At 38.2% G+C, this 24,746-nt stretch overlaps 2 protein-coding genes across 3 annotated transcripts in view; one reads left to right on the top strand and one right to left on the bottom strand.

The window, feature by feature from the left end:
- The window catches only part of LOC120301816, a 25,249-nt gene extending 3,721 nt beyond the window's left edge, over positions 1-21,528 (top strand). Inside the window, exons 3-4 of one of the 2 annotated variants that reach the window (XR_005555040.1) lie at positions 19,766-19,843; positions 21,391-21,528. Coding sequence is in view for 1 of the 2 variants with exons in the window: in XM_039329468.1 (XP_039185402.1) it covers positions 807-6,296 (5,490 nt within the window). In the remaining variant the exon portion in view is untranslated. Of the gene's footprint in view, positions 1-307; positions 6,941-19,765; positions 19,844-21,390 lie in introns of those variants that run through there. The other variant, XM_039329468.1, reaches the window with a different exon arrangement.
- The window catches only part of L2HGDH (L-2-hydroxyglutarate dehydrogenase), a 10,837-nt gene continuing 1,923 nt past the window's right edge, over positions 15,833-24,746 (bottom strand). Inside the window, exons 4-10 of the mRNA XM_039329471.1 lie at positions 22,100-22,231; positions 21,373-21,535; positions 20,210-20,244; positions 19,017-19,184; positions 18,368-18,525; positions 17,497-17,628; positions 15,833-16,208 (exon numbers count right to left, since the gene is read on the bottom strand). Coding sequence (XP_039185405.1) covers positions 16,013-16,208; positions 17,497-17,628; positions 18,368-18,525; positions 19,017-19,184; positions 20,210-20,244; positions 21,373-21,535; positions 22,100-22,231 — 984 coding nt within the window. The 3' untranslated portion in view covers positions 15,833-16,012. The remainder of the gene's footprint in view (positions 16,209-17,496; positions 17,629-18,367; positions 18,526-19,016; positions 19,185-20,209; positions 20,245-21,372; positions 21,536-22,099; positions 22,232-24,746) is intronic.

Here is a 24,746-nt window from a genome sequence, read left to right as displayed (position 1 = left end):
ATGGGCCACATGAAACCACTTTGCAGGGCCGCATCCGGCCCCCGGGCCTTGTGTTTGACATTTCTGCCATAAGGCAACACTTAAGAATTGGTTAAGGGAAATTATTATTAGTTACCTTTTTGTAAAGCCACTTTCTTTAGAAGACAGTAAGAAGAATAGTCAAGGCTTCAGTTGCTGCCCTTGAATGGCAAAAATGAACTCTAATCTTAGTTCTAAAGACTTGGACTTAGAATCTTGCTTAGATGTAAGATAAATGATTGGAGCACATTGTGCCGTGATGTCACAGACCATTTTCTGATGCTTGTAGAACAAAGGCAGTTGGAGTAAGAACAGGAAACGATCATCAGACAAATTACTTGCTAACTCCTTAATCTAGACATAAAAGGCCATGATTCCAACAGGCTGTAAATAAGAAACACGCACCCAACAAAGGTTTACCATCACCTAGAAAATGTTTCAACCTACATCCAAGTCACATTCCTGATGAAAAGAATTAATCGTTATGAACTGGGATCAGAAAAGTTGCACTTATGTTTCTTTTACGTGTAGCTTTTTAAAAGAAAACAGCTTGGTTAGAAAGGAGATCTGGCTTGCTGATGCTACAAAAGCTAGTACCTCAGGGCCTCAGAATTAATTTAGCAATTTTGCTAAAAGAAAAGCTGAGTGATTTTGAAATTGCACTTGCCCAGATAAATCCTGGGAATGAGGAAATACTCAATTTGGAGAGTCTGGAACCTACTTCTGACCCAAATGAGAATTATACTTAGATCAGTCACTACCAGAAAACTGGCTATTCTACACAAGCAATGGAACAAGAACTTATAAAAAGAATAATTTCTGAAAAAAATGTGGTGGACAAGTCTCTTCAAACAGATAGCAAAGTGAGCATTTTTAGACGGAAAGAAATAATGGATGAAAGTGAGCAGACAAATATTTCTGCAAGGACAAGTAGTGTAACACCTTTTAAGAAACAATTGCAGCCCAACAGTCCTCAACTTCAAGACCAAGAATCCTATTGTAATAATCAGCAGCCTGTTGCTTACCAGCCTTTACAAACCCCAAAGTCTTTTCAAGAGGGCTTTGAACAGGAGATTATTTTTCCTGAAAAGACAAAAATAAAAAAAACTTGTATGCAAGAATCTGGCTATGCAACTGAACAAGTAGAAAAGCATGATAGTCAGCAAATAAAGACACAAGTCTCACACCTTTGTAGCCAAGATTTAAATAGACTGGAATCTCCACACAGCAATGAACAAGCCATTTGTGTTCAAAATCTACCAAGCAAAACATTTTCTCAGGAACAGCCCTTGAACGAAGCAGATTTAATGAAAGAAAGGACTTTGATTAGTGAAAGAACAAGTCAGAGGATATCTAGCTATCAACAAACTAGTATTGCTTGGGGCCCAGAAACACTTGCAGAACTTTTACTTCCTTTTCATCAATCCATGATAAACAATTCAGAAAAAGAAACATTACATACTGAAACATTGTTAACATTTTCTGGGGCTTCTGAAATGAAACCTGTGTTACAAGAATCTCAACATAGTACGCAACAGCTACAATGGCAAGAATTAGAACAAATTTCTCAAAGGGATATAGTACAAGAATCTTGGCACTGTATTCAGCCTCCAGATGGACAAGAATCGAGGAATAGTCAATCTGTGACTGTACAAGAATCTCAGCACAGTATTCAGCAGCCAGAAGAGCAGGAATCAAGGCGAGATAGTCAATCTGTTGCAGTACAGGATTCTTGGCATGGTATTCAACAGCCAGAAGGGCAAGAATCAAGACGGGGCAGTTGTTCTGTTATAGTACAGGAATCTCAGCACAGTATTCAGCAGCCAGAGGGGCAAGAATCCAGACGAGGTAGTCGATCTGTTGCAGTACAGGAATCTTGGCATGGTATTCAACAGCCAGAAGGACAAGAATCAAGGCAAGGTAGTCAATCTATTGCAATACAAGAATCTCAGCATCATATTAAAAAGCTACGGGGGCAAGAATCAAGGAAAGCTAGTCAACAAGCTGCAGTACAAGAATCTCAGCACAGTAATCAAAAGTCAGAGGGACAAGAATCAAGGCGAGGTAGTCGATCTCTTGCAGTACAAGAATCTCGGCGCAATATTCAAAAGCTCCAGGGACAAGAATCAAAGCAAGATAGTCAACAGACTGCGGTACCAGAATCCCAATATAATATTCAAGAGCCAAAAATATCTAGAGTATGGCAGGAGACCCAACTAAGAGGCCAACAAGTAGAATCAGAAAAAACAAAATCAGAGGAACAAAAAATAAAGCGACGTAGAAAAATACGAAAAATTAAAATTGACCAAGCTCAGCAGACAGATAGTGCTCAGAGTCTGAAAAGAGAGTTGCTTGAAAAAGGTTTACAGACTGATACAGTTAGCATTGCAAAAATTAGAACACAATTAGGAATGCAAGAATCTCACCATGGTAGTCATCAGTATGACTTGCAAAAAGCAGATAAGCCTGTTATTTCAGACCTCTGCACTGACAGTCTGCCAGAAAAAGGGCAAGATTTTGGCCAAGGAAGCAAGCCAGTTGACATTACAGAATTTCGCTCTTCCAGTCTACCAGCCAATTTACCAGACTCTCTCTATGATAGCCAGCAAACTGAGGTGCAAGAATTTCGTCACAATAGTTTCCCTCAAGAAGATCGACAAGTTCGTCACAGCAGACCATCAGCTGGGTTAAAAGAATTTGAATACGATAGTCATCAATTTAAAAAAAAAGATAATCAAAGTGATATGTTATTTGAACTGAAGCAAAAATCACAGCATGGTAGCCTAGGGACAGAAAACAAGATTGATGATGCAAAGGAGCCCCTTGTGACTATCACTTCTGAAAATAGGACAGTGCCACTGAAACAAAAGATGTCATTTGGTCAACAGACATACAGCATCATTTCACTGGAGGAAACTACTTGGTTAAACCGAAGATCTGGCAAATTAATGCAAAACCAGAGTCAACAGACTAATGATAGTTGGCTTCAGAATTATAGAGAGAAAAAGCAGAAACTTGCCAGTAAAGAAGCACTATCAAAAAGTAATGAGTCTGGGGTTCAAAAATCTCAAAGAATTAGTTCAGAGTCAGAGACTAATGAACAGTATACTGCATTTGAGATCAAAATAAGCAGAGAACAAGGTGCTGTGCTTGAGTCCCATGAGAATAGTAAGCACTACCCAAGTTTAGAATCCCAAAGAAGCAGCAAACAGCTTATATCCCTTGAAACCCAGAAAGCAAGTGAACTGCCTGCTAAAACAGACTCGTGGGAAGGTAAACAATCTTTTGTTCCTGAATCTCAAACAAATAGTGAACAGAAGGTTGGTGGCCAGGTCACCATTCCGGAATATCAAAGGGATAACAACAAATGCATGATCTCAGAGTTCGGGAAAGGTAGACAGGTATCTGCTGCCCCAGAATTCCAAAAAGGCAGTGAAGAGCCCACTTTATCTGAATCCCCAAAGGTCACTGAATACCCAACTCCCCCTAACTCCCAAAGGAGCAGTGAAGAAACTGTTTTTCCTGTATCTGAAAGATTTAGTGAAAAATGTACAGTGTCTGAATCCTTGAGAGCCATTGAAGAACCTGAGTCCCAGATAACTAACGAGTCACCTAACATACAGCTTCATAGGACTAGTGAACAGCCTTTTGGAAGTGAATCAAAAACCAGTGAATTATTTTCTGAGAAATGGGAGACCAGTGGACCATCCTTGATTAAATCCCAGGGAATAGAATTTTCCAACATGCCCCATTCCCGCAGGGTAAGTGCACCCCCCAGCATATTACAGTCTCTGAACTCTAATGAACTACCCAACTTGCCCCAGTCCAGGAGAGCCAGTGAAACACTCATATCCCAGACGATTACTGAATCACATCTTGTATATGGGTTCCAGAAGGCAAATCTTCTCCCAGTTTCTGAGTCCCAGAGGGACAGTGAACAAGCCCTTTTTCCAGAGCCTCAAATAGGCAGTGAATATCCCCCTTTGCTTGACTTTTTGAAAGGCAGCGGACAGTCTGCTATTCCAGAACCATCAGAATGTAATGAACAGCCCATCTGCCCTGAGTCCCAGAAGTTTGGTGAACCTGCTGTATCTGAGTCCCAAAATAATGGTGAACAGCCCACTATTCCAGAATTCCAAAGAGACAGTGATCACCCATATGAGCTTGAATTCCCAAAGGGCAGTGAACAACTTACTGTATCTGAGTCCCAAAGGGATAGCAAACAGCCTGCCATCCCTGAATCCCAAAGGAACACTGAATCAGTGAGAGAATCCAGGTGTAGGAGGGACAGTGTGAAGCTTGATACATCAGAATCTCAAAGGTTCACTGAATCACTCATCATGCTCAAATCCCAAACAGATAGTGAACAAACCATCATGCCTGAGTCTTGGAGTGTTAGCCAACAATCCATTACATTACTGCCTGAATGGGAAAGTAAACAACCTGCTGTGGTAGAGGCAGAACTTCAACTGGTTGCTGATAAAGTGAACAAAGTAGCTGGGGATAATACTCTTGAAAGTGTCATAAATAATTCAAAACAAAAGTCTTCATTTGCTTCAAAGGCTCAGCAAACTTACAGCATTATTTCAGTTGGAATGAATACCTGGAAAAACAGAAGAACTGGTAAAATAATGACATGTAGCAGTCAACAAACTGAAAGAAGTTGGCTTCAGGAGCATAGAGCAAGAAAAGTAAATCTCACATCTAAGGAAAGTTTTTCTAGGAATTCCATGCCTGAAGAAAAAAAGACTGAATTTGATAAAATACATCGTGTTGATGATGACAGAAAGAAAATTGTAGCACAGCAAGATACTTGTAAGGATGAGTCTCAGCCTGAGAATCAGATGGCAGCAGCAGCAGCACTGATTAAAGAAAAAGAACTAATATCTTTTGAAGGTAATGAAGCAGAAAAAGAACTGCAAGAGTCCTACAAAGATGAACCCACTGTGGGAAACCAACAAGAGAAGTTGCTGCAGTCCCAAAGAGGAAGTCTACAGGAGGATGCTTTAATAGATGGAGTTCCAAAGCCTGAGTTACTAGCTTCACAACAATCTGGCCAAGAGGTAGTGATGGTGGCATCCAAAGTAGCCGAGGTGGTGAAATACTGCCAACCTAGCCAGCATGCAGACTTGCCATTCCAACATGCCAGTCAACAGCCAGAGGTGACAACATCCCAACCAGCTAGCCAGCAAACAGAAATAGCAGCATCCAAGCAGGTTAGCCAGCAGGCAGTGTTAACATCATCTCAACAGGCCAGCCAAGAGGCAGAAGTACCAGCATCCCCAAAAGCCAGTCAGCAGACAGAAATATCTCAAAATGAGAGCAAACAGGCAGAGGTACCAGCCTCCCGACAAGCCAGCCAGCAGATAGATACATCTCAACAGGCAGAAGATATATCACCCCAGCAGGCCAGCCAACAGCAAGAAATAATGGCCTCTGGACAGGAAGAAGGGATGACTCTCCAAATAACCAGCAAATTGGATGTGGAGCAGGAACTCCATCAAGGAAGTAAGCAGTCAGTGAAACATGAATTTCACTATAATGACATCCTTTGGAGCACACCCTCAAGTGATGCACAGCAGTCTTATGAGTCTGCAAGTAGGAGTACCCTTGACAGTTCATCATCATATGTAGAGGGGGAAGATGAAGCTCTGCAGACATATAGCAGAATTTCTCTAGAAAATGATTTCTGGCTAAATAGAAAAACTGGAAAATTACTGATAAATCATGGCCAGCAGACAAGTATGAGCTTGCTTAGTAAAACAGCTTTGGAGAACAATAGAAATTCTGCAGGTTGTCCCAAAGCACCCATATCTGATGTGAAATTGAGTGAAGCAAAATTTGGTCAGGAAACCTGCAGTAGCAACAAACCATCTGAAATTGCTGTATCAGATCTCAGCATTCAGCCATCTTGGGATGAAGTGCAGAGTATTGATGAAGTTGAGCAAGTGCTAGTTTCTCATGTAAGTAGGAATATGTTGAGTGCACAATCTTTAGCTTATATAGAGGTGGAATATGAAACCGCGCTCACTTATGATTCATTATCCATGCCAAAAGGAAGCTGGATAAATCTTAAAACTGGCAAAGTGCTAGCATCTCATTATCAACAAACAGATGAATCATCCTTTGAGAAACCTAAGGAAGACATTCAATCAGTTCGGCATCCTAGCTATACACCTGAGCTGAGTTATTATGATCTAAGTGATAGACCGATAAATGAAAGTTCACAACAAAGCTATAGTGATGCACATATGGAATCTGAAATGCCTGATGGATAAGATGTTTGCTTTGAAGTAATTAAGACTAAGAGATAGACACTTCTGCTATGAAAAAGAAATCTGGAATTTTGGTGGATGGTGGTTGGAGCACACAACAAAGGATGATAGTGAAATAAAATAAAATAAAAAATGGGGAAAATTGCTTGTTATGGTTCATCTGGTTCAGGGATAAATAATCATTTTTATGGCTCTATGCCAGTGGTTCTCAACCTGTGGGTCGGGACCCCATTTGGGGTCAAATGACCATTTCACAGGGGTCGCCAAACCACGCTGTCCGCCATTTTTTTCCCTTTTCCCTAGCTGTCCTACTCCCTCTTATTGGTGGCCACACCCATTTGGGGTTCACCACAACATGGGGAACTGTATTATGGGGTCACGGCATTAGAAAGGTTGAGAACCACTGCTCTATGCCTTTTCCTCACTACTTTATAGGAGACACTGTAGACAGAAGTTCAGCTGTTTATAAATATGCATTCATCACTTGCTAGTTACAAAGTGATGAGTTGCATATCTGAATGAGCTTTTCCAAGTCAAATACCATGATAGAATTATTATTATTATTATTATTATTATTATTATTATTATTATTATTATTATGTTGGAAGGGACCTTGGAGGTCATCTAGTCAACTCCCTGCTCAGGCAGGAAACCCTATACCATTTCGGACAAATGGCTGTCCAGTTTCTTCTTAAAAACTTCCAGTGTTGGAGCATTCACCGCTTCTGCAGGCAGGTTGTTCCACTGGTTAATTGTTCTAACTGTCAGGAAGTTTCTCCATAGTTCTAGGTTGCTTCTCTCCTTGAATAGTTTTCATCCGTTGCTTCTTGTCCTGCCTTCAGACGCCTTGGAAAATAGCTTGACTCCCTCTTCTTTGTGGCAGCCCCTGAGATATTGGAACACTGCTATCATGTCCCCCCTCGTCCTTCTCTTCATTAAACTAGATATACCCAATTCCAGCAGCCGTTCCTTATATGGTTTAGCCTCCAGTCCCCTAATCATCTTTGTTGCTCTTCTCTGTACTCTTTCTAGAATCTCAACATCTTTTTTACATTGTGGTGACCAAAACTGGATTCAGTATTCCAATTGTGGCCTTACCAAGGCATTATAAAGTGGTATTAATACTTCACATGATCTTGATTCCATCCCTCTGTTAATGCAGCCTAGCACTGTGTTGGCTTTTTTGGCAGCTGCAGCACACTGCTGGCTCATATTTAAATGATTGTCCACTAGGACTCCAAGATCCCTCTCACAGTTACTACTATTGAGCAAGGTATCCCTTATCCATTACTGTACATTTTTTATTTATTATTATTATTATTATTATGGATCATCGCACAGTCAGCCAGATGTTCAGACTGGATTTGGCATTTTGTCTACCTATCGAGTCCTTACCCAGAACCTGGGATAGGCAGATGTGGATGTTTGATGGTATTACAGATATCGTCGCAGGATGGAAGCAGTTCCTAATAAGGCCGCCTTTTGCAATTGACTAATAGCGAATTTGTCAATGCCAATGGTGTTCAAGTGGTGCTCCAATTGTTTTGGGATTGCACCTAAGGAGCCTATTACTATTGGTACTACCCTTGCTTGCTTTTGCCACAGTCTTTCTATTTCTATTTGTAGTCTTTGTATTTTGTTATCTTCTCCAGTTCTTTCTCGTCTATTCTGCTGTCTCCAGGCACTGCCACATCCACTATCCAGACTTTTTTGTCTTTCTTATCGACAATTGTTAAGTCTGGGGTGTTATGTTGCAGGTGCTTGTCTGTTTGAATTCTGAAGTCCCAGAGCAGTTTAATTTTATCATTTTCTATTACTTTCTCTATTTGATGATCCCACCAGTTTTTGCTTACAGGCAAATGATATTTTTTGCAGATCTTCCAATGCACCATTGTTGCTACTTTGTCATGCCGCTGCTTGTAGTCAGTCTGTGCAATCTTCTTGCAACAGCTTACCAGGTGGTCCACTGTTTCTTCATCTTCTTTGCATAGGCGGCACTTACTGTCTGTTGCTGTCTTCTCAATTTTGACTTTATATGCATTTGTCCTTAAGGCTTGGTCTTGTGCAGCCAGAATTAGTCCCTCGGTCTCTTTCTTCGATTTTCCTGCTCCTCCTCCTCCTCCTCCTCCTCCTCCTCATCATCATCATCATTATTATTATTATTCTTGCACAGTCAGCCAGATGTTCAGAGTGAATTTGACATTTTTGTCTACCTATTGAGTCCTTACCAAGGACCTGGAGTAGGCAGATGTGGATGTTTGATGGTGTTACAGATATTATTGCAAGATAGAAGCTGTTCCCAGTAAAACCGCCTTTTGCAATTGACTGATGGCGAATTTGTCTATGTCAATGGCGTTCAAGTGGTACTCCAATTGTTTTGGGATTGCACCCAAGGCACCAATGACTATTGGTACTACCCTTGCTTGCCTTTGATTCAGTCATTCTATTTCTATTTGTAGGTTTTTGTATTTTGTTGTCTTTTCTTTCTCTTCTATTCTGCTGTCTTCAGGCAATGGCACGTCCACTATCCAAACTTTTTTGTTTTTCTTATTGCCAATTGTTAAGTCTGGGGTGTTATGTGGCAGATAGCTGTCTGTTTCAATAATAATAATAATAATAATTAACAACAACAACATCAATATTATTATTCCATATCACTTCCTAGATAAATTGAAAGAAATGTGCTTATTATAAAAGCATGGTATAGATGACATTTTGAAGAAAGCTTGAGTATTTTAATATTTAACAAGCATACTATTAATTCTCAACATTGTTTCCCTTGATTGAATGTGACTGCCTCCATTTAATCAATTAAAATACAATTGCAAATCTACTTACTGAAAACAATTAAGTTCTACATCCTTTCCTTTAAGTTTCCTATTGGAAATCTTTTATTTATTATGTTGTAATTCATCAAGCGGAGCATATACTGTAAATGTGTAAATTGGCATAGCTTAGCTCAAATAAATAACTAAACCCATGTTATTTGGTTTGTAACCATGATGCTAAATATGATTGGGTTTATTATGCTAAGAGTGTTTTGTAAATCATGTTTTAAAACTTTGTGTATAGCCTGAATTCATTCAGCTATGGTTTATTAGATAATCATGATTACACATATCCTGGATTAGTGCAACATGTCACCTCAATTCTTTAGTTTGGATCTTATGTCCTGGAAAATGAGTATGGGAATGAAGCTTTAGTTTGATTCTTGACCACACAAAAATGTGACACTTTCCTCTGCTTGCCTCAGCAATGCATGAGCAGTAAGTATTCCATTTAGTGAAGAAAAAACTAACTTGTTTTATAAAACAGTACTGAATCAGTACTACTCAATCCCTATTCCTTATTTCATGAATATTTGAAATACAGTTAGTAAAAAACAAGTTGTACCTTACAACTTGTTAAGTAACTTAGCTATCAATAGTATATTGTGTTATGCTAAAGTATTTTTTTCATCAGTTGTAGAAATGGGGTAATGTACAAAAAAACCTTGAGCCATCTGGAATAATGCACACCTCTTGAAAATGCCCTATAAGTCATATAACTATTGCACAGCTGTTTTTACATTCAAAATACAAGCACATATGTGTATTCAGTAGAAACCAAAATACAGAAAAGTATGCACTGTATAATAGTCTTAAGACATCTCAGCCAATGCCTCCATACTTCCAGAAAAAGGTCTCCAAATGATGATACCAAATTAAAAGATGCACTTCCAGTTGTGTCATTGCATAATCTAGGTGGTGAAGTAATATTCTTTAACCCCATTCCTCATTTTCTATATATTTTGGCAATGTGTGACATGTGAACTACTGAAAATAAAGGTTTGGGCCAAAGTTAATTCAATGTAATTTGCTAAATAACATTATATTGGATCCAGTAATTGATCTGATACAAACTAATATACATTGCAGATTAAACTGCCCTGTTCTTTTTGATTTAGATTTGGGTGAATGCAAAAATAATCCCCAAATAAAAAAGCATCATATTGCAAAATGTATTTTTTAAAAATACATTCCTTTTGTGATGGGCCAAACTCATTAAGGGCTGCTTCTCAGGTAGCTACATCCAGAATACAGACAAAATTTTGAACAGAAGTACATTCAATGCCATCTTACACAGAATTTTCTTGAATGTTGGACATTTGATTTGCTCAACTTTACTATAAATGCATAGAAACACGTCTTTGACTGTATCTTGAATGTAAAGGACACAATGGGCTGGATGTATTTGTCATTTCATGGAGGACAAAGAACTTTTGGTTAAATAATTTTCTTCTTTGTATTCACATGGAGATTCTGCTTGCCAGAATTGTACTTGATGAATGTCATTCAATATATTTCATAGGGAACATACTTGAGAGATATCCCAAAGTTTACTGTGGAATAGCCATGTATAACTCAGTTTGTATGTTTGTGTGTTTGATAATTCAACTCTAATCATCATGCATAAATGGAAGTGCAAGTTTTCTTGATTTGTTTTTCACTAAATTCAGAAACTATCATCTATCCATGTAGTCTTTGTAGTAAAAATTTTATGAAATGATTTAATCCACTAAGATTACCTTTAGTTTTTAAAATGAAGAAAAACCATGGGTAATATGCGTAAGTTATGCAGGTGAATTGTATACAAAATTTCTTAAGTCTCAGTAGAAATACTTCTGTTTGTTTTAAAATAAAAATACCCAATAAACACAACACACATAATCACATTAGTGATTATAAATGTCTCTGAAACTTAATAATTTTTTTCCCTCTGTTGTACTTTTTCTTCTTCTTGTGCTGTATTCGTTATCCAACGTTGGTGATCATGTTGACGATCCTGTTTTTATCAGCAGCCGCACAAAAAAGTGCTGCTGAGTTTTGTCCAAATCAGTCCCTTAGATTTTGAAGCCATGATGTTCTTCTTCTGCCTGGACCTCGTTTGCTTTCAATCATTCCCTGGAGGATTAAATGGAGTATGCTGTATTTTTCTGGGTGTCGCATCATGTCTGAAATATTCTAATTTTTGTTTTTTAATTGTTTTGATGATTTCCCTTGGCTTTCCCAGGTGGCCTATCACCTCATTTCTGATCTTGTCAACCCAGCTTATACATAACAGCCGCCTGTAAATCCACATTTCAAATGCTTCTAGTCTCTTCAGGTGGCCTTCTGTCAGAGACCAACTCTCTACTCCATAGAGCAGGATAGAAAAAATATAGCATCTGACAAGCCTGATTTTCAGTCTTAGGCTTATGTCATGACTACAGAAGACCTTTTTCATTTTGAAGAATGCTGTTTGAGCTTTCTCTATCCTTATCTTTACTTCAATTGTCATGTCCCAGCTTTCATGTAAATTAGAACCAAGGTGTGTGATGTACATTGGTGGTAAATTGTAGTTTTGCATGTAGAAATTGTTGACTCAGTCAACAATTAGAAACAGGGTCATAGGGAATCACTGGTTAGAACAGTGGTTCTCAACCTGTGGGTCGGGACCCCATTTGGGGTCGAACGACTATTTCACGGGGGTCACCAAACAAGGCTGTCCACCATTTTTCCCCCCTTTTCTTTGGCCATGCCCCTGGCACCAGGTGATGTATAAGTGGTTGGGGGTCACCACAACATGGGGAACTGTATTATGGGGTCACGGCATTAGAAAGGTTGAGAACCACTGGGTTAGAATAAAGAATACTGGGTAACAATGAATAATTTGTGTATAGAAAAATTCCTATATTCCAACAGATTTTTGACCTGTGTAACTATTTTTTCTCTCTTCATTGGATCAAAACCAAGGATGCACTGAGATTTGTGGCTTGTTTTGTACCATAGGCTCTCAAAACACTGTAGTTTCATTTTAATTTAAAATTGTACAGTAGAAAGAGATATTGTTTCACCTATTCCTAAATATATTTGGACTTTGTTTAATCTTGAAAAAGTGGAATAGTAAACTGTTTAATCGCCTAAGGCAGTGGTAGCGAACCTATGGCACGTATGCCAGAAGCGGCACTCTAAGAGCCCTCTCTGTGGGCATGCGTGCCACCCCGGAGATGGCAACCATCCCTCTTCAACCAGCCGCCTGCTAACTGACTGAGGTCCCACATGGACGGATGCATCCCAGCACCCATGCACTTGCTGGTCTCTGTGTGCAGGGCCGATGGTGTCAGGCAGCGGCCGCCCCAGCCCCTGCCTAACCTTTCCCTGTGACAATGGCATCCCTGCCCTGGTTTGCCTTGCCTTGCCTCACCCCGCAGGACAAGCCTCCTGCCCACCGTCCCACCTGCCAGAGACCTCCTGGATCTCCCCCAACCCTGCCCGGCCCCCACAGATGTCCCCCCCACAAGCAACATCGAGGTGATCACACCCACATTGGCCACACCCACCCAATCTGCCATGACCACCACAGCCACACCCATCCATTGGGCCATGCCCACCTGGCACCCGGCGATAAATAAGTGGGTTTTGAGTTGCAGTTTGGGCACTCAATCTCTAAAAGGTTCACCATCACTGGCCTAAGGAATTTATAGATAGACTGTTAAGTAGAATCATATAGAAGACCAAAGTTCTAAACCACATACATTTTTGGGAGAGAATATAAACTGCTAGGATGTGGATTTTCCAATGTCAGAAGAATGTCTTGTATGTTCCATACTTAAAATGGAAATCTCTAGCATAGTGGCAGATAATAGTAAAATATGAAATGACATAAAAATTAAGAATATAAATATTTGCTCCAATTACAGAAACAAATATCACATTCAGAATACCTTTTCCTTGCCTCTTTTTATGTGCTATTACAGGGGCAGTAGAAAACTTTTATTATTTGCTGCCTACCAAGAGAACATGATTAATTTTTGCCAAATAAGCAAAGTTGTTTTCTGTTCATATAAATCCAAATCTAGATCAAAAAGTCTGCTTAGTGCAGAAATTCTGTTCAAGGCTGCTCATTGCAGAATGTCTAATTAAAGTATCCCAACAGATGATTCCTTAGTTCCTGCCAGAATAAAAATTACTACAGTATATCATTAGGAATTCCACTACTGAAACATTCTTAAGAAATTTTTCTTTAGACTTCATCAAATGTGACTTTGACAACTTACAGTTTTTATTTGTTTTGTAGTCTGATGGGATCAAGACCAGACCAAAAACCTATTGGTAAAAAACTTGTACTATATGAACATGGTTTCAGAAACTTCTATCTACTTCTGTGTAGCAGGTACTTTGCTTTCCTAGGTTTAACACAGCCTCTCGTTAATTGGGATGGGAGTGGAGTGGGTAGAAAAGGGAAGTCAAGATTCATGTTCGTTACACGTACAGGTACTCCTTCACTTACAACAGTTCGTTTAGTGACTGTTCAAAGTTATGATGGTACTGAAAAAAGTGGCTTATGACTGTTTTTCACACTTACCACTATTGCAGCATCCCCATAAGTCACAGGTTCAAAATTAAGACACTTGGCAACTGGCTCATATTTATGATGGATGCAATGACCATGAGTCATGTGATTGTCTTTTGTGGCCTTCTGACAAGCAAAGTCAATGGGGAAGTCACACTCACTTAACAACTATATTATGGCCACTCTAGAGAAAAGAAAGACCAGGGGGTGATATGATAGCAATATTCCAGTATTTGAGAAGCTGCCACAAGAAGGAGGGGGTCAATTTATTTTCCAAAGCACCAGAAGGCAAGATAAGATATAATGGATGGAAACTAATCAAGGAGAGAAGCAACCTAAAATTAAGAAGAAACTTCCTAACAGTGAGGACAATCAACCAGTGGAACAGCTTTTGCCTCCAGAAATCGTGGGCACTCCATACCTGGAGGTTTTTAAGAGACTGGACAGCCACTTGTCTGAAATGGTATAGGGTCTCCTGCTTGAGCCGGGGTCTAGACTAGAAGATCTTCACGGTCTTTTCTAGCTCTGTTCTGATTCTGATTCTATACTAACTTAACAACTGCAGTGATTCGCTTAACAATTCTGGCAAGAAAAGTCATAAAATGGGGCAAAACTCATTTAACAACTGTCTTGCTTAGCAATGGAAATTTTGGGCTCAATTGTGGTTGTAAATCAAGGACTACCTGAATGGAGATTTTAGTGTTTCAGAAAAAAAAAAGAGATGTCTGGAACTTCCAATGATTCTATTTGAAGATGAACAGAAAATAATGTACAGTACATTAAAACTCAGTTAAAAAAAAACTCATTTAAAATTTCCTTGTTCAGCACTCCCACATTTATGCACTGCTTTTTATGTTTTATTATTGACTGATATATAAAGTTCTATATGACTTCTAATTATGGTTTGGATCAATGCTGCTTTTATCTCATCATATTCCATTAACTTATTTTAAAAGACTGTTCCAAATTCAATCACATACCGTAGTTGCATATTTGGGCCATCTAGAAAAAGAAGACTGTATGCACATCAAATCAGGAAATGATCTCTGATTCATTAGCTAGCAATTTAGAGAATGGCCTAATTTCCAGCAATGAGAAAGCAAAAGGAAAAAAAAACTCTAGAGACAAACCATAGAGGCAATATATACATGGAAAGACAAAAGCCATGTTTTATTATCAGCATTTGGGACCGGCTGTCCTTTTCTTCAATGAGTTTGGTAAGGATAATGCAGTACTTTGCTTGTGGTCAACAGCAGCTTAAATTTTTGTCAGCATTCCTTTACTAAAAATAAAAACTGGAGACTAAAGACGCTTGACTGATATCTTTTTTCTGGAAGTTCACAGCATAACTTCTAATAAAGATGGCACCAGTTATCTGTATAATACCCACTATCTTTCATTACCCAACCAGGTAACATCATCAGTGCACAAATATTCTTTTCTATTGATACCATGATCAATGGACAGTTTATTGACTCCATTTTTTTAGATGATTCTAAGAAAAGTCTACAACCACAGCTCAAGTATTTTTAAAATGCTAAGCCAGTGGTGGCGAACCTATGGCACACGTGCCAGAGGTGGCACTCAGAGCCCTCTCTGTGGGCAGGCACGTCGTCATCCCAGCCCCGCCTCCCCCCGCGGCCCAATCACCAGCAGCCCCCCTGGAGGAGAGTCGCCCCCAGGCGTGGCCCGCATGGAGCAGCACAGCCAAGTTCATAGCCACGCAGCAGGGGCAAGACTCCACCCTCGTGCCCCATAGCATTCAGATGATGCTACTGGGTGTGGATGGAGGGCATGGCTGTCATGGTGCTGCAGGGCTGCCTGGGCAATCTGCGGCGGGCCATGGAGATGGTGCGTCGCCCCATGGGTGGGCAGGGGAGGGGATGGGCAGGGCGTGGGCGGGCAGGGCAGGAGGCGGAGCAGGGGTGGGGGCGGTTTTGGGCACTCGGTCTCTAAAAGGTTCGCCATCACTGTTCGCCATCACTGTGCTAAGCCAATCATTGATTCTTTGTGTAAATAAACAGAAACCTAGGCAGAAATGGGTCTTTTGGTCTAGTCTCCTCATTATTCTATTTGGAAACAGAACTTTATTCAAACACAAGCTGGTCTCTTAAGGAAAAGAAGAAAGATTCTGGTTTGCTAATTGCGCTAATATAGAAACACAATTTTCCTTTTAATTCAGTAATATAACATTTAATAGATCTTCCTGTGCTTTTTACATAGTTTCAGTACTGTGATACTGAATTTCTAATTCTCTGTCTCCAAACAAGAAACAGCCCTTTTCTTTGATTGTCACAGTAGCCAGGAGGAGAAGGAGCAAAGAGGACCAAGTCTCCATTGTCCAGTCACAATTCAAATCTCTGCTCTACCTCATTGGCTACCATTTTTGCAATGGCAAGGGAGGAGGTAGCAGCAGGTGAAGGAGCATTCCTGACATGGAGTATTCGAGCAGCAATGTCTCCAGTTCCACTATCAAACACAAAATCATCAATCAAGTTTCCACCACTGTCCAAGGCTTGAGCTCTGACTCCAGCAGGTCCTCTGCAAAAAATATATATTAAAAATTCAATATTTAATTTGATAACTACCCCTCTCCCCAAAGTGACTTAATATGAGATAATTAAGACAATTACTGCACTATCATGGTTAATTATAGAACAGCCTAAAACTTTGGGTCATAGATCAATAAAAATACATTCTGCAAAACAAATGAAACAAATGTATCTCCTGACATCAATAACTGGCAATCATTTGTTGGCAAAACTTACATATAATGTAGCACAATATTGCTATTTTTAGAAAAATAAATTTATCCTAATTGTTTAACAGATAATAAAATTAAATTATACACACTTGATTTTAGCTAAAAACTGAGAGGCTAATCAAGAGAAGCCCTTGAAAGATTTGTTTCTTTAAATTCAATTGCACAAGGATTCAGAGTTTGCATTTGGGATTTAAGATGTAAACAAAGGTCTGTTCTTCAAAAAATGGATGATGTTAGATAAAAAAAGAAAATGGGGCCAGGACAAAAACTGATTTTGATAACTTTGCATTATATTAAAGACGTCTCCTTTTTGAGGGAGATGGATAGAAACATGAAATATATATAAAATAATATATATATATATAATCACTTTGGTTTCGTGAATCATTCAAGTTTGATTATACACAATGTATTAAACCTACAAGGTTAATAGATTGTTACAAATAAATCAGGTTAATTTAAAGATTCAGTTCAAAGGATCAATTCAATTAAAATATACATGTGTGCAGAATGTTTGAATCAAGTAATTTATTTGATTTTGATGCATTGAATTAATCTGGAAATTCAACCATTACTTCAACTAGATCTTTGAAATAAAACTTCAGTCCTAATACAGGTAGTCCTCAACTTAAAACCATTTATTTAGTAACTGTTCAAAGTTACGACACTGAAAAAAGTGAATTATGACAATTCTTCACATGATCGTTGCAGCATCCCCCATGGTCACTTGATCAAGCTTCGAATGTTTGGCAACTAATTCATATTTATGATTGTTGCAGTTTCATGGGGTCCAATGACCCCCCCCCTTTTACAACTTTCTCACAAAGTAACTGTGAGAGGGATCTCTGAGTCCTAGTGGACAATCACTTAAATATGAGCCAGCAGTGTGCTGCACTGCCAAAAAAGCCAACACAGTGCTAGGCTGCATTAACAAAGGGATAGAATCAAGATCACGTGAAGTGTTAATATCACTTTATAATGTAAAAAAGATGTTGAGACTCTAGAAAGAGAGCAGAGAAGAACAACACATCTCAAGACATCTCAGCAATTTTAAATTTGTTTTACCTCTGAATATCATTGATGGTAACTTCAGGGATGATTCTTTGCAGCTGCTTCAATTGGGCATTTAGAAAACATGCTCTGTACATTTCACCCATCCCATATGAAAAATTCTTCAACACTAGTCTCCATAAGCCACTGGGTGGGGGGAAATAGTTTATTGTGAACTGACTGGCTAAGAAGGTTAAATTCTCTCATCATCCATAATTCTGTAAACTCTAAGGAGACCTTCGAAAACGTCAATATAGAAATATAGTAAATAAGTGTGTGTGTGTGTGTGTGTGTTCACAGATCAGATGCAAACAACTAAAAGTACAAACTAATAATTGCATTCCAATTACACTGAAGGAATTAAATCAGTAACAAAGTCATTTTAGCGCTGTAGCTAAGAAATACTGTACTGGGATTAATATCTGTCATCTTGATTTAAACCTTTAATTATTCTGCTGGTTTTCACTTTACATATCTGATTAAGTGGACTTATCTAAAATGTTTACGCTACATTTTTACATTCTTCAGATGCTGTAAAATTGGTTGCTTTTCTAACTGCTTTGAATAAAAATATGATTTTAGTTCATTTTTAATCATTTTATTTTTGTTAAATATATAAGCAATCTTGTCAATGTTTTTGTTTTTCGCTTGTCACTTAAGTTTCTTAGATGATACAAATGGTTCTACTGAACTATCGGTTTTTATAGGGTCAATATATATATTTGCTTTTTCTTCCAACATTCCTAAACACAATATTACTTACAACCTGAATTGAACCACAGTCCTCTCCCACATTTCCCACCACAAGCAGTCTAAGGCTTTTGCAATGCTCACGGTTAATAACAACAGAAAAACGAGGGAGGGCATACTAACTGGAAAAGATTACCTGTAAGCAGCTGCATCTATAAAATCTTGAACACTGAAATCATAAAATTTGTAGCCCTCTCGTTTAAATGCAAGGACTGCATTAGGCCCAAGCCAGACACCACCATCCATCCGTGGAGTAAAATGAATGCCCAGAAAAGGGAAACGGGGATCAGGTACCTGTCATACCAAAACACATGGAACACGTTCTAAATCAAAATTCATTTGGAAAGTATTGAATGTCTGTATTGTGTATGTATAAACTATAAAGCGGTTAAACAAAACAGTTCCCATTTAACTGTATCGAGATAAGGAGAATAAATGGAGACAATTTTTTCCAAAGAGATAATAGTGGCTCTTTTTCACTGGATATGTTTAAACAGAAGTGAGATTGCCACCTACCAGAGATGCTTTAATTTGGATGAATCAGGGTATTGGAATCAAGGCCTAAATGGCCCATTTCAATTATACATAACAAAATAAAAAAAGAACTTTTTTTTTAAGTAAAGGCAGAGTAAAGGAAAATAAGTGGCAGTGAACTGGAAATGGAATTGAGAAACTTTCCAGGCTACTAAAGTTTAAAGAACTTTTTGCAATACCGATAGTGCCTAAGACCCCCAAGGCTTTACTTCCTTCTGCCCAATAAGCAAAAGTGCTGAGAAATGATATACCGGGTAAATGTTTCCTCTAACTAAATAGCACTTTTCTGGCTTCAGCACCAAATAATCTCCACGGAAAGGCACAATGCGGGGCTCTGGGTCACAACCACTGATCTGGGAGAGTCTATCCGAGTAAAGTCCTGCGCAGGACACAAGATGTCGGCATCGGACTTCCTTCCCCTATAATAAAAAGCAGCACAAATTTACCTCAACTATAACATACTTAAGACAATCTCAAAAGCAAATAGTTCCCAAAGATCTCCCCCCTATGTTCCATTTCTTCCAATGCTGCTCCTCATGTCTGAACTGACCTAAGAACAGGACAGGAAGGGATTACTTTTTACTCTGAAATAGAAGCTCTAATCAAAGGTAGGTCTTTTAGCAAGAGATTTCCGGAGAAAGCTAGACTGGCCAAACAAGTGATACCTTAGCAAATGGAAGAGATCAGAGGTCCAGCAGCTCCACAGGACAGGGTTACTGGCATTTGAAGTCAGAACTTCTCAGGGAATCAAGCAATTAGTGAACAGGCACAGTTGGAATTTTATACATTTGTAAAAACTACTAGAACTGTGCTATTGTAATGATTTGTAATATGGTTATTATCTTTATCAAATGTTTTCAGATATTAAGAATTATATTTGCTTTTCTATATAGAGGGCTATATAGAACTATTTTTAGTATATATTTGTCCTTTAAGTAACCTGAAGATTACACTTCTTCTTTTCTCTCAACCTTGAATGCTGTTTCATATATTAATTCAGTTCACAGATTTCTTAGAGATGAACTCGGAAGATATATTGAAGATGAAAGCACAGATGGCTGAAAAATAACATACACAAGTATGATAACCTTACTTTTTTATATCAAAGATATGTTTAAAGACTTTGTAATGTATTTCTGTTATTATAAAAAGCAGATACTGATAGAACTTTATTAATATATTATTAATACAGTCTGTATAAGTATCACTCTGTATATGTCATTTTTACCTTAATGTTCTACATCTTCAGAGTTCATTGTTACAAAAACTCTGTGAATTAAACATATACAAAAATAGCATTCTAAGCTGAGTGTAATATAAAAGTAACTAAAGTTATTAACTTACTAAATCAGCAAGTAAAGTAAAATCTTTTTTATGTATAGTAAGTAAAAAATACCAGGTCAAATATATGTATTTAAAACACTGAATTGAATGATTATCTTACCTTTGAATTTCTAACCACAATTGGATATTTCATCCCTACAAATAATAAGATGAAATGAATTTAAATGGGTTATGAAACAATTGGTTTTATCCTTTATGCAAAACTAAAACCCAAGTGATAGTTTCTAAAGAGAAAGTGAGCTCATCTGGAGCCATTTTCTTTTTCTTATTGTAGAAGGATCTTGATTAAGATGCTAGCAAAGGGAGAAAACCCCTGACTTTTTTGTAATATATATTCTTAAGCACGTTTTATGACCATAAAACACTTGTGTTTCTTTTCTCGGCCTTTTTTAGTTTGGCTCCATTCAGTCCTTCTCATAAAACCTGAGTGTATTTCAAAGTATAGTAAACCTTTACATTACTAGTTATCCTTTGGCGAAAGTGGTCAGAAAATATTTTCTTCTGAATTCTGGGGGTGATGAAGCATAAAACAACTTTTTCTTGCTAAATTCTATTTTAGTAAAAGGATTTAAATACAGATTTCAAACCAAGTAGCGGACCAATTGAAATGGCTTCTAAAAATATATTTGTTATTCTTTATTAAATTACAAAGAAAAAAAGTTGTTCAATTGTCCTATTTCCTAGCTAAGAATGTGAATAAATTCTAAAGTAAAATTTAGTATCTATCAAATTTACAACAATTTTTGAAGAAGTTCTGGAAATATAATCATCTGAACCATGCCACTTATTCAAAGCAACCTAAAAGTTGAGGGCAATTTCAACCTGCAAGAACTTTAAATGCATAGAAAATACACAGTCTGTGTGCATGGACTGTGCTAAGCCAGGATTGTTTTTAAGTGTTTGTTGCACATGGTAATTTGGGCTGGTTCATACACACTAAGGTCAAATGAAATAAACTTTGTTGTAGAGTACATTTGTGTCTGCCTAAAGGCCACTCTGGATTTTGCATAGCACGTCAATAGATGTATTCTAAAAGTGACCAACTTTTGTTTTTTGAAGAGTTTTAGGAGGTAAAATAGGTCCCTTAAGACAGGGCATTTGTATCTTGGGACTGCAAGGGGAATGCTGGTGGACGCACATCTTAATGCACATTGAGTTCAAGGTTTGCAAATTATAGTGAATCCTGAGAGGAACATTCCAAAGAACATTGGGGAAGAGTATAACTAGAGAGGTGTCAGAAATGAATGATTTACTGTAAATTACCTTCTTTACTTCCTTCAGCACTTTCCTTTGCCATATCCATGTGTTTCACCTCGAACTCTGTCAACACAATACCTCCAGCTGTCTGAAAATCTTCAGCATAGGCTAGGGTCACCTGCCTATAGTTCACAATGCCGGTGTATGGGGAATCCAGAGCCATCAACCCCTGAAAAGGTGGATGCAGGGACAACACATCTGTTCACAGGGTCAATATTGAAAGAACAAAGAAGGGGCCATTTGAATCAATGCAACTTTCAGTAAGGCAGCCTACATGCTTATTAGGTCTACATGCTTACTCAGATAGTGCTGCTTATTGGTAAGGAATGACAGAAAGGCAATTTAAAACACGTCTAAGTGGCACTTGACTAATATTTGCCAAAATGGATTGTTCAAGAAAACTTTAGAACAGGACCATCTTACTAAGAACTGGGGTCCACAATGCAGGAGTCAAAGGAAGAAGAATGAGGAGGGCCTTAAAAATGAAAGACACTCAACAGAAAAGGAGAGGAAGTTGCATTATGTACAAATAAAGCATATACCTGCACAAAAATTCACGAAGTGGAGTATGGAAATCCTGTATTTAATTTTCTATATCAACTTTAATTTAATGTACTGCTATTGTTAAACTGCATGGAGATATTGACCTAACACTTTGCCCGGTACCACCCCACATTTAATAAGTTATTTGTACAGAACAGATTAGATATTGCACAGCAAGAAATCAGCTTACCCGACAGTAGGGTTCCTTGGCTTGTATTTCTTTGGGAGAGATTAGTTTCAGTCCCCGAACATTATTCTGTATCCCCCTTTCATAAAGTGCCTTGAGTCTTGGAATTTCTTCATGTTCAACTGCAATAATCAGCTGCCAAGGAAATAAGAAACTAGAGCAACCACGGAACAAAAAATACTACAGGGGAACAACATGAGATAACCACAGTGTGAAGTGTGAAAAAGAATTAATATTTGATTAAATTAGATTTCAGTTAAAACTGCAGTATAAATTAACTGTGCTTCATAACTTTATTTAGCTGGAGGGGTTGGCGTTTCAGCAGTACAGACTGTAACTGAAAGAGTACAGGTTTACTTCAACCAACATTCACTTAGTGACTGTTCAAAGTTACAGTGGCACTGAAAAAAGTGAGTTACAACCAGTCCTCGCACTTATGACTGTTGCAGCAACCCCAAGGTCACATGATCAAAATTAGGCTGCTTGGCAACTGGCATCTATTTTTGACATTTGCAGCATCTGTAATCACCATTTGCAACCTTTGCAGCTGGCTTCCAAGAAGCAAAGTCAATAGGGGAAGCTGGGTTAATTGAAGTGATTCTTTTAACCAGGGCTTTTTTTCTCATAGAATGCCCAGAATGGAGTTCCGGCACCTTTTTTGGATGGAACCTTTTTTTAGGGTAGGCATGGCGGTTTGGACCGGTGTGAGTTCCGGCACCTTTTTTTTTTTTTTTTAAGAAAGAAAGCACTGCTCTTAACCACTGTGGCAAAAAAAGTCATATAATCCGGTATGACTCACTGAACAACTACCTGGCTTAGCAATGGAAATTCTGGTCCCGATCATGGTCATAAGTTGAGGACCACCTGCACTATAGGTTTTTCAGAAATTAACATTTATAGTTGGAGTTGTTTTATAATAAATTAAGGAGTGTAGGGATGTTACAAATTTGCTATGCTCATTTACTCTTTTTATCCTGCTTTTCAGACAATCATTTTCTCCCCAAATGGCTCAGAGGAATTAAAAGACATGGCTTGTGCCAAGTTTATGAAATCAATACAAAGATAAAGAGCTACAAGAAAAAGAAATGGAGGGAAATTAGTTATTCAGACCAAATAAAGTAGTGGGCCACAAGAGTTTTAGCTGATCTTTCCTTGCTGATATTCTTTCTTTATAAAAAAAACCTACTGACTCTGATTTCTTTGAATCAGAGAACCATAGAAGCCAGAGTCTCTTGTCTTTAAAGTAATTGTCAGTTGACCTGAACTGGCTACAAGTATTATATACCTGCTCCTTCTCTGGGTGATGTAAGTATTAGGCTGATTTTTCTCTTATCACAAAAGGAAAAAGAGTAGCACTAATGCAAGTGTTTCCCCCCCCCCCAACACTTTAAGGGAAAACAATAGTTTTATCTTATCTTGTTCACCATTAGGCCTCCAGTAAATAAAGTTGTTGACTCAGCAGGTGGCAGCATCTAGCTTGTCTAGGCTTCAAAGCTAAGCAAGGTGAGGCTTGGTTAATATTTAGATCAGAGCTCACCATGAAATTTGAGGAATCTGCGGGTTGCATGGCAAAGTTGAAAAAAATCTAGTTCTAGTCCTGCCTTAGGCAGGAAGCCAGCTGGGTCACCTTGGGCCCATCGTTCCCTCAGCCCTGAGAAGAATGCAATGGTAAACCATTTATGAAAAAGAATCATGCCAAGAAAACTGCAAGGACTTGCCAAGTGTCAAAAATTGACTCAAAGACACACACACACACACACACACACACACACACAAAAGGCATTCAATTTAGACTTTATTTTGGGAACAGTTGGAAGAATTTAGCAATAGCCTAGTTTGAACTAGTGCAAACAACCTGATATGTTATAGCTGAAATTTATTTTAAAGCCTAGTGTCTAATATTTGGCGGACACATATCTCTATTCAGGCAATCAGTTTAAGGTAACAATCTTGAATGCCTTCCTGTGAGTAAAATTACCTGTGCCTTCTTTCTGTCAATTTAAACAGCACCAGAATCACTCCCCTTTAGATCTAATTGTAAACAGCTGCATTTTTAGGGAGATGTCACATTACTCATCCTTCCCTACCATCAAAATCAACTGACATATAATTTTGTTTTTTCAAAGGACACAATTATTCTAAGATAGATAAATAGATATGTTGATTGTGCTCATATATATTGCAATTGCAAATATAAAATAACAATAATGCAATGGAACAAAAGAAATGGAGTTAATGCAATCATATTCATAAGAAATATACATATACAAGCATATATATTGGTTTCTGTAGAACAATGATGGAAAAGACTGATCAGTAACATTTCATTCTGTGTAACTCTTAAGACTGCAGATTATATCATGATTGGAAGTTGGTTCGGTGATTATAAAACAGTAATGAAAAAATCAGCGTAGAGAAGAAAATCAGACAATCCCAGATTGGTGGGTATCTATTGTTATGATCCCTGGGCCAATTCTCCTGTCTGGATAATAATAATTATAAATCAAGTGCATTAGAGTTGTAGAATGATTAAGTCTGCTTCTCTTTAGAACCATTCGGAACACTCTAGTATAGCCCACACCAAGAAAATTAAGTAACTTAATCAACTGTATTTGGAGCTGTATAAGATTAACAGCAAAATTTCAGCACT

This window comes from Crotalus tigris, unplaced genomic scaffold (genome assembly GCF_016545835.1).
Source record: "Crotalus tigris isolate CLP2741 ecotype Arizona unplaced genomic scaffold, ASM1654583v1 scf7180000024398.1132909, whole genome shotgun sequence".
Lineage (NCBI taxonomy): Eukaryota > Metazoa > Chordata > Lepidosauria > Squamata > Viperidae > Crotalus > Crotalus tigris.
Note: the sequence above shows the minus strand (reverse complement) of the source record. Positions and strands in the feature narration are given on the sequence as shown.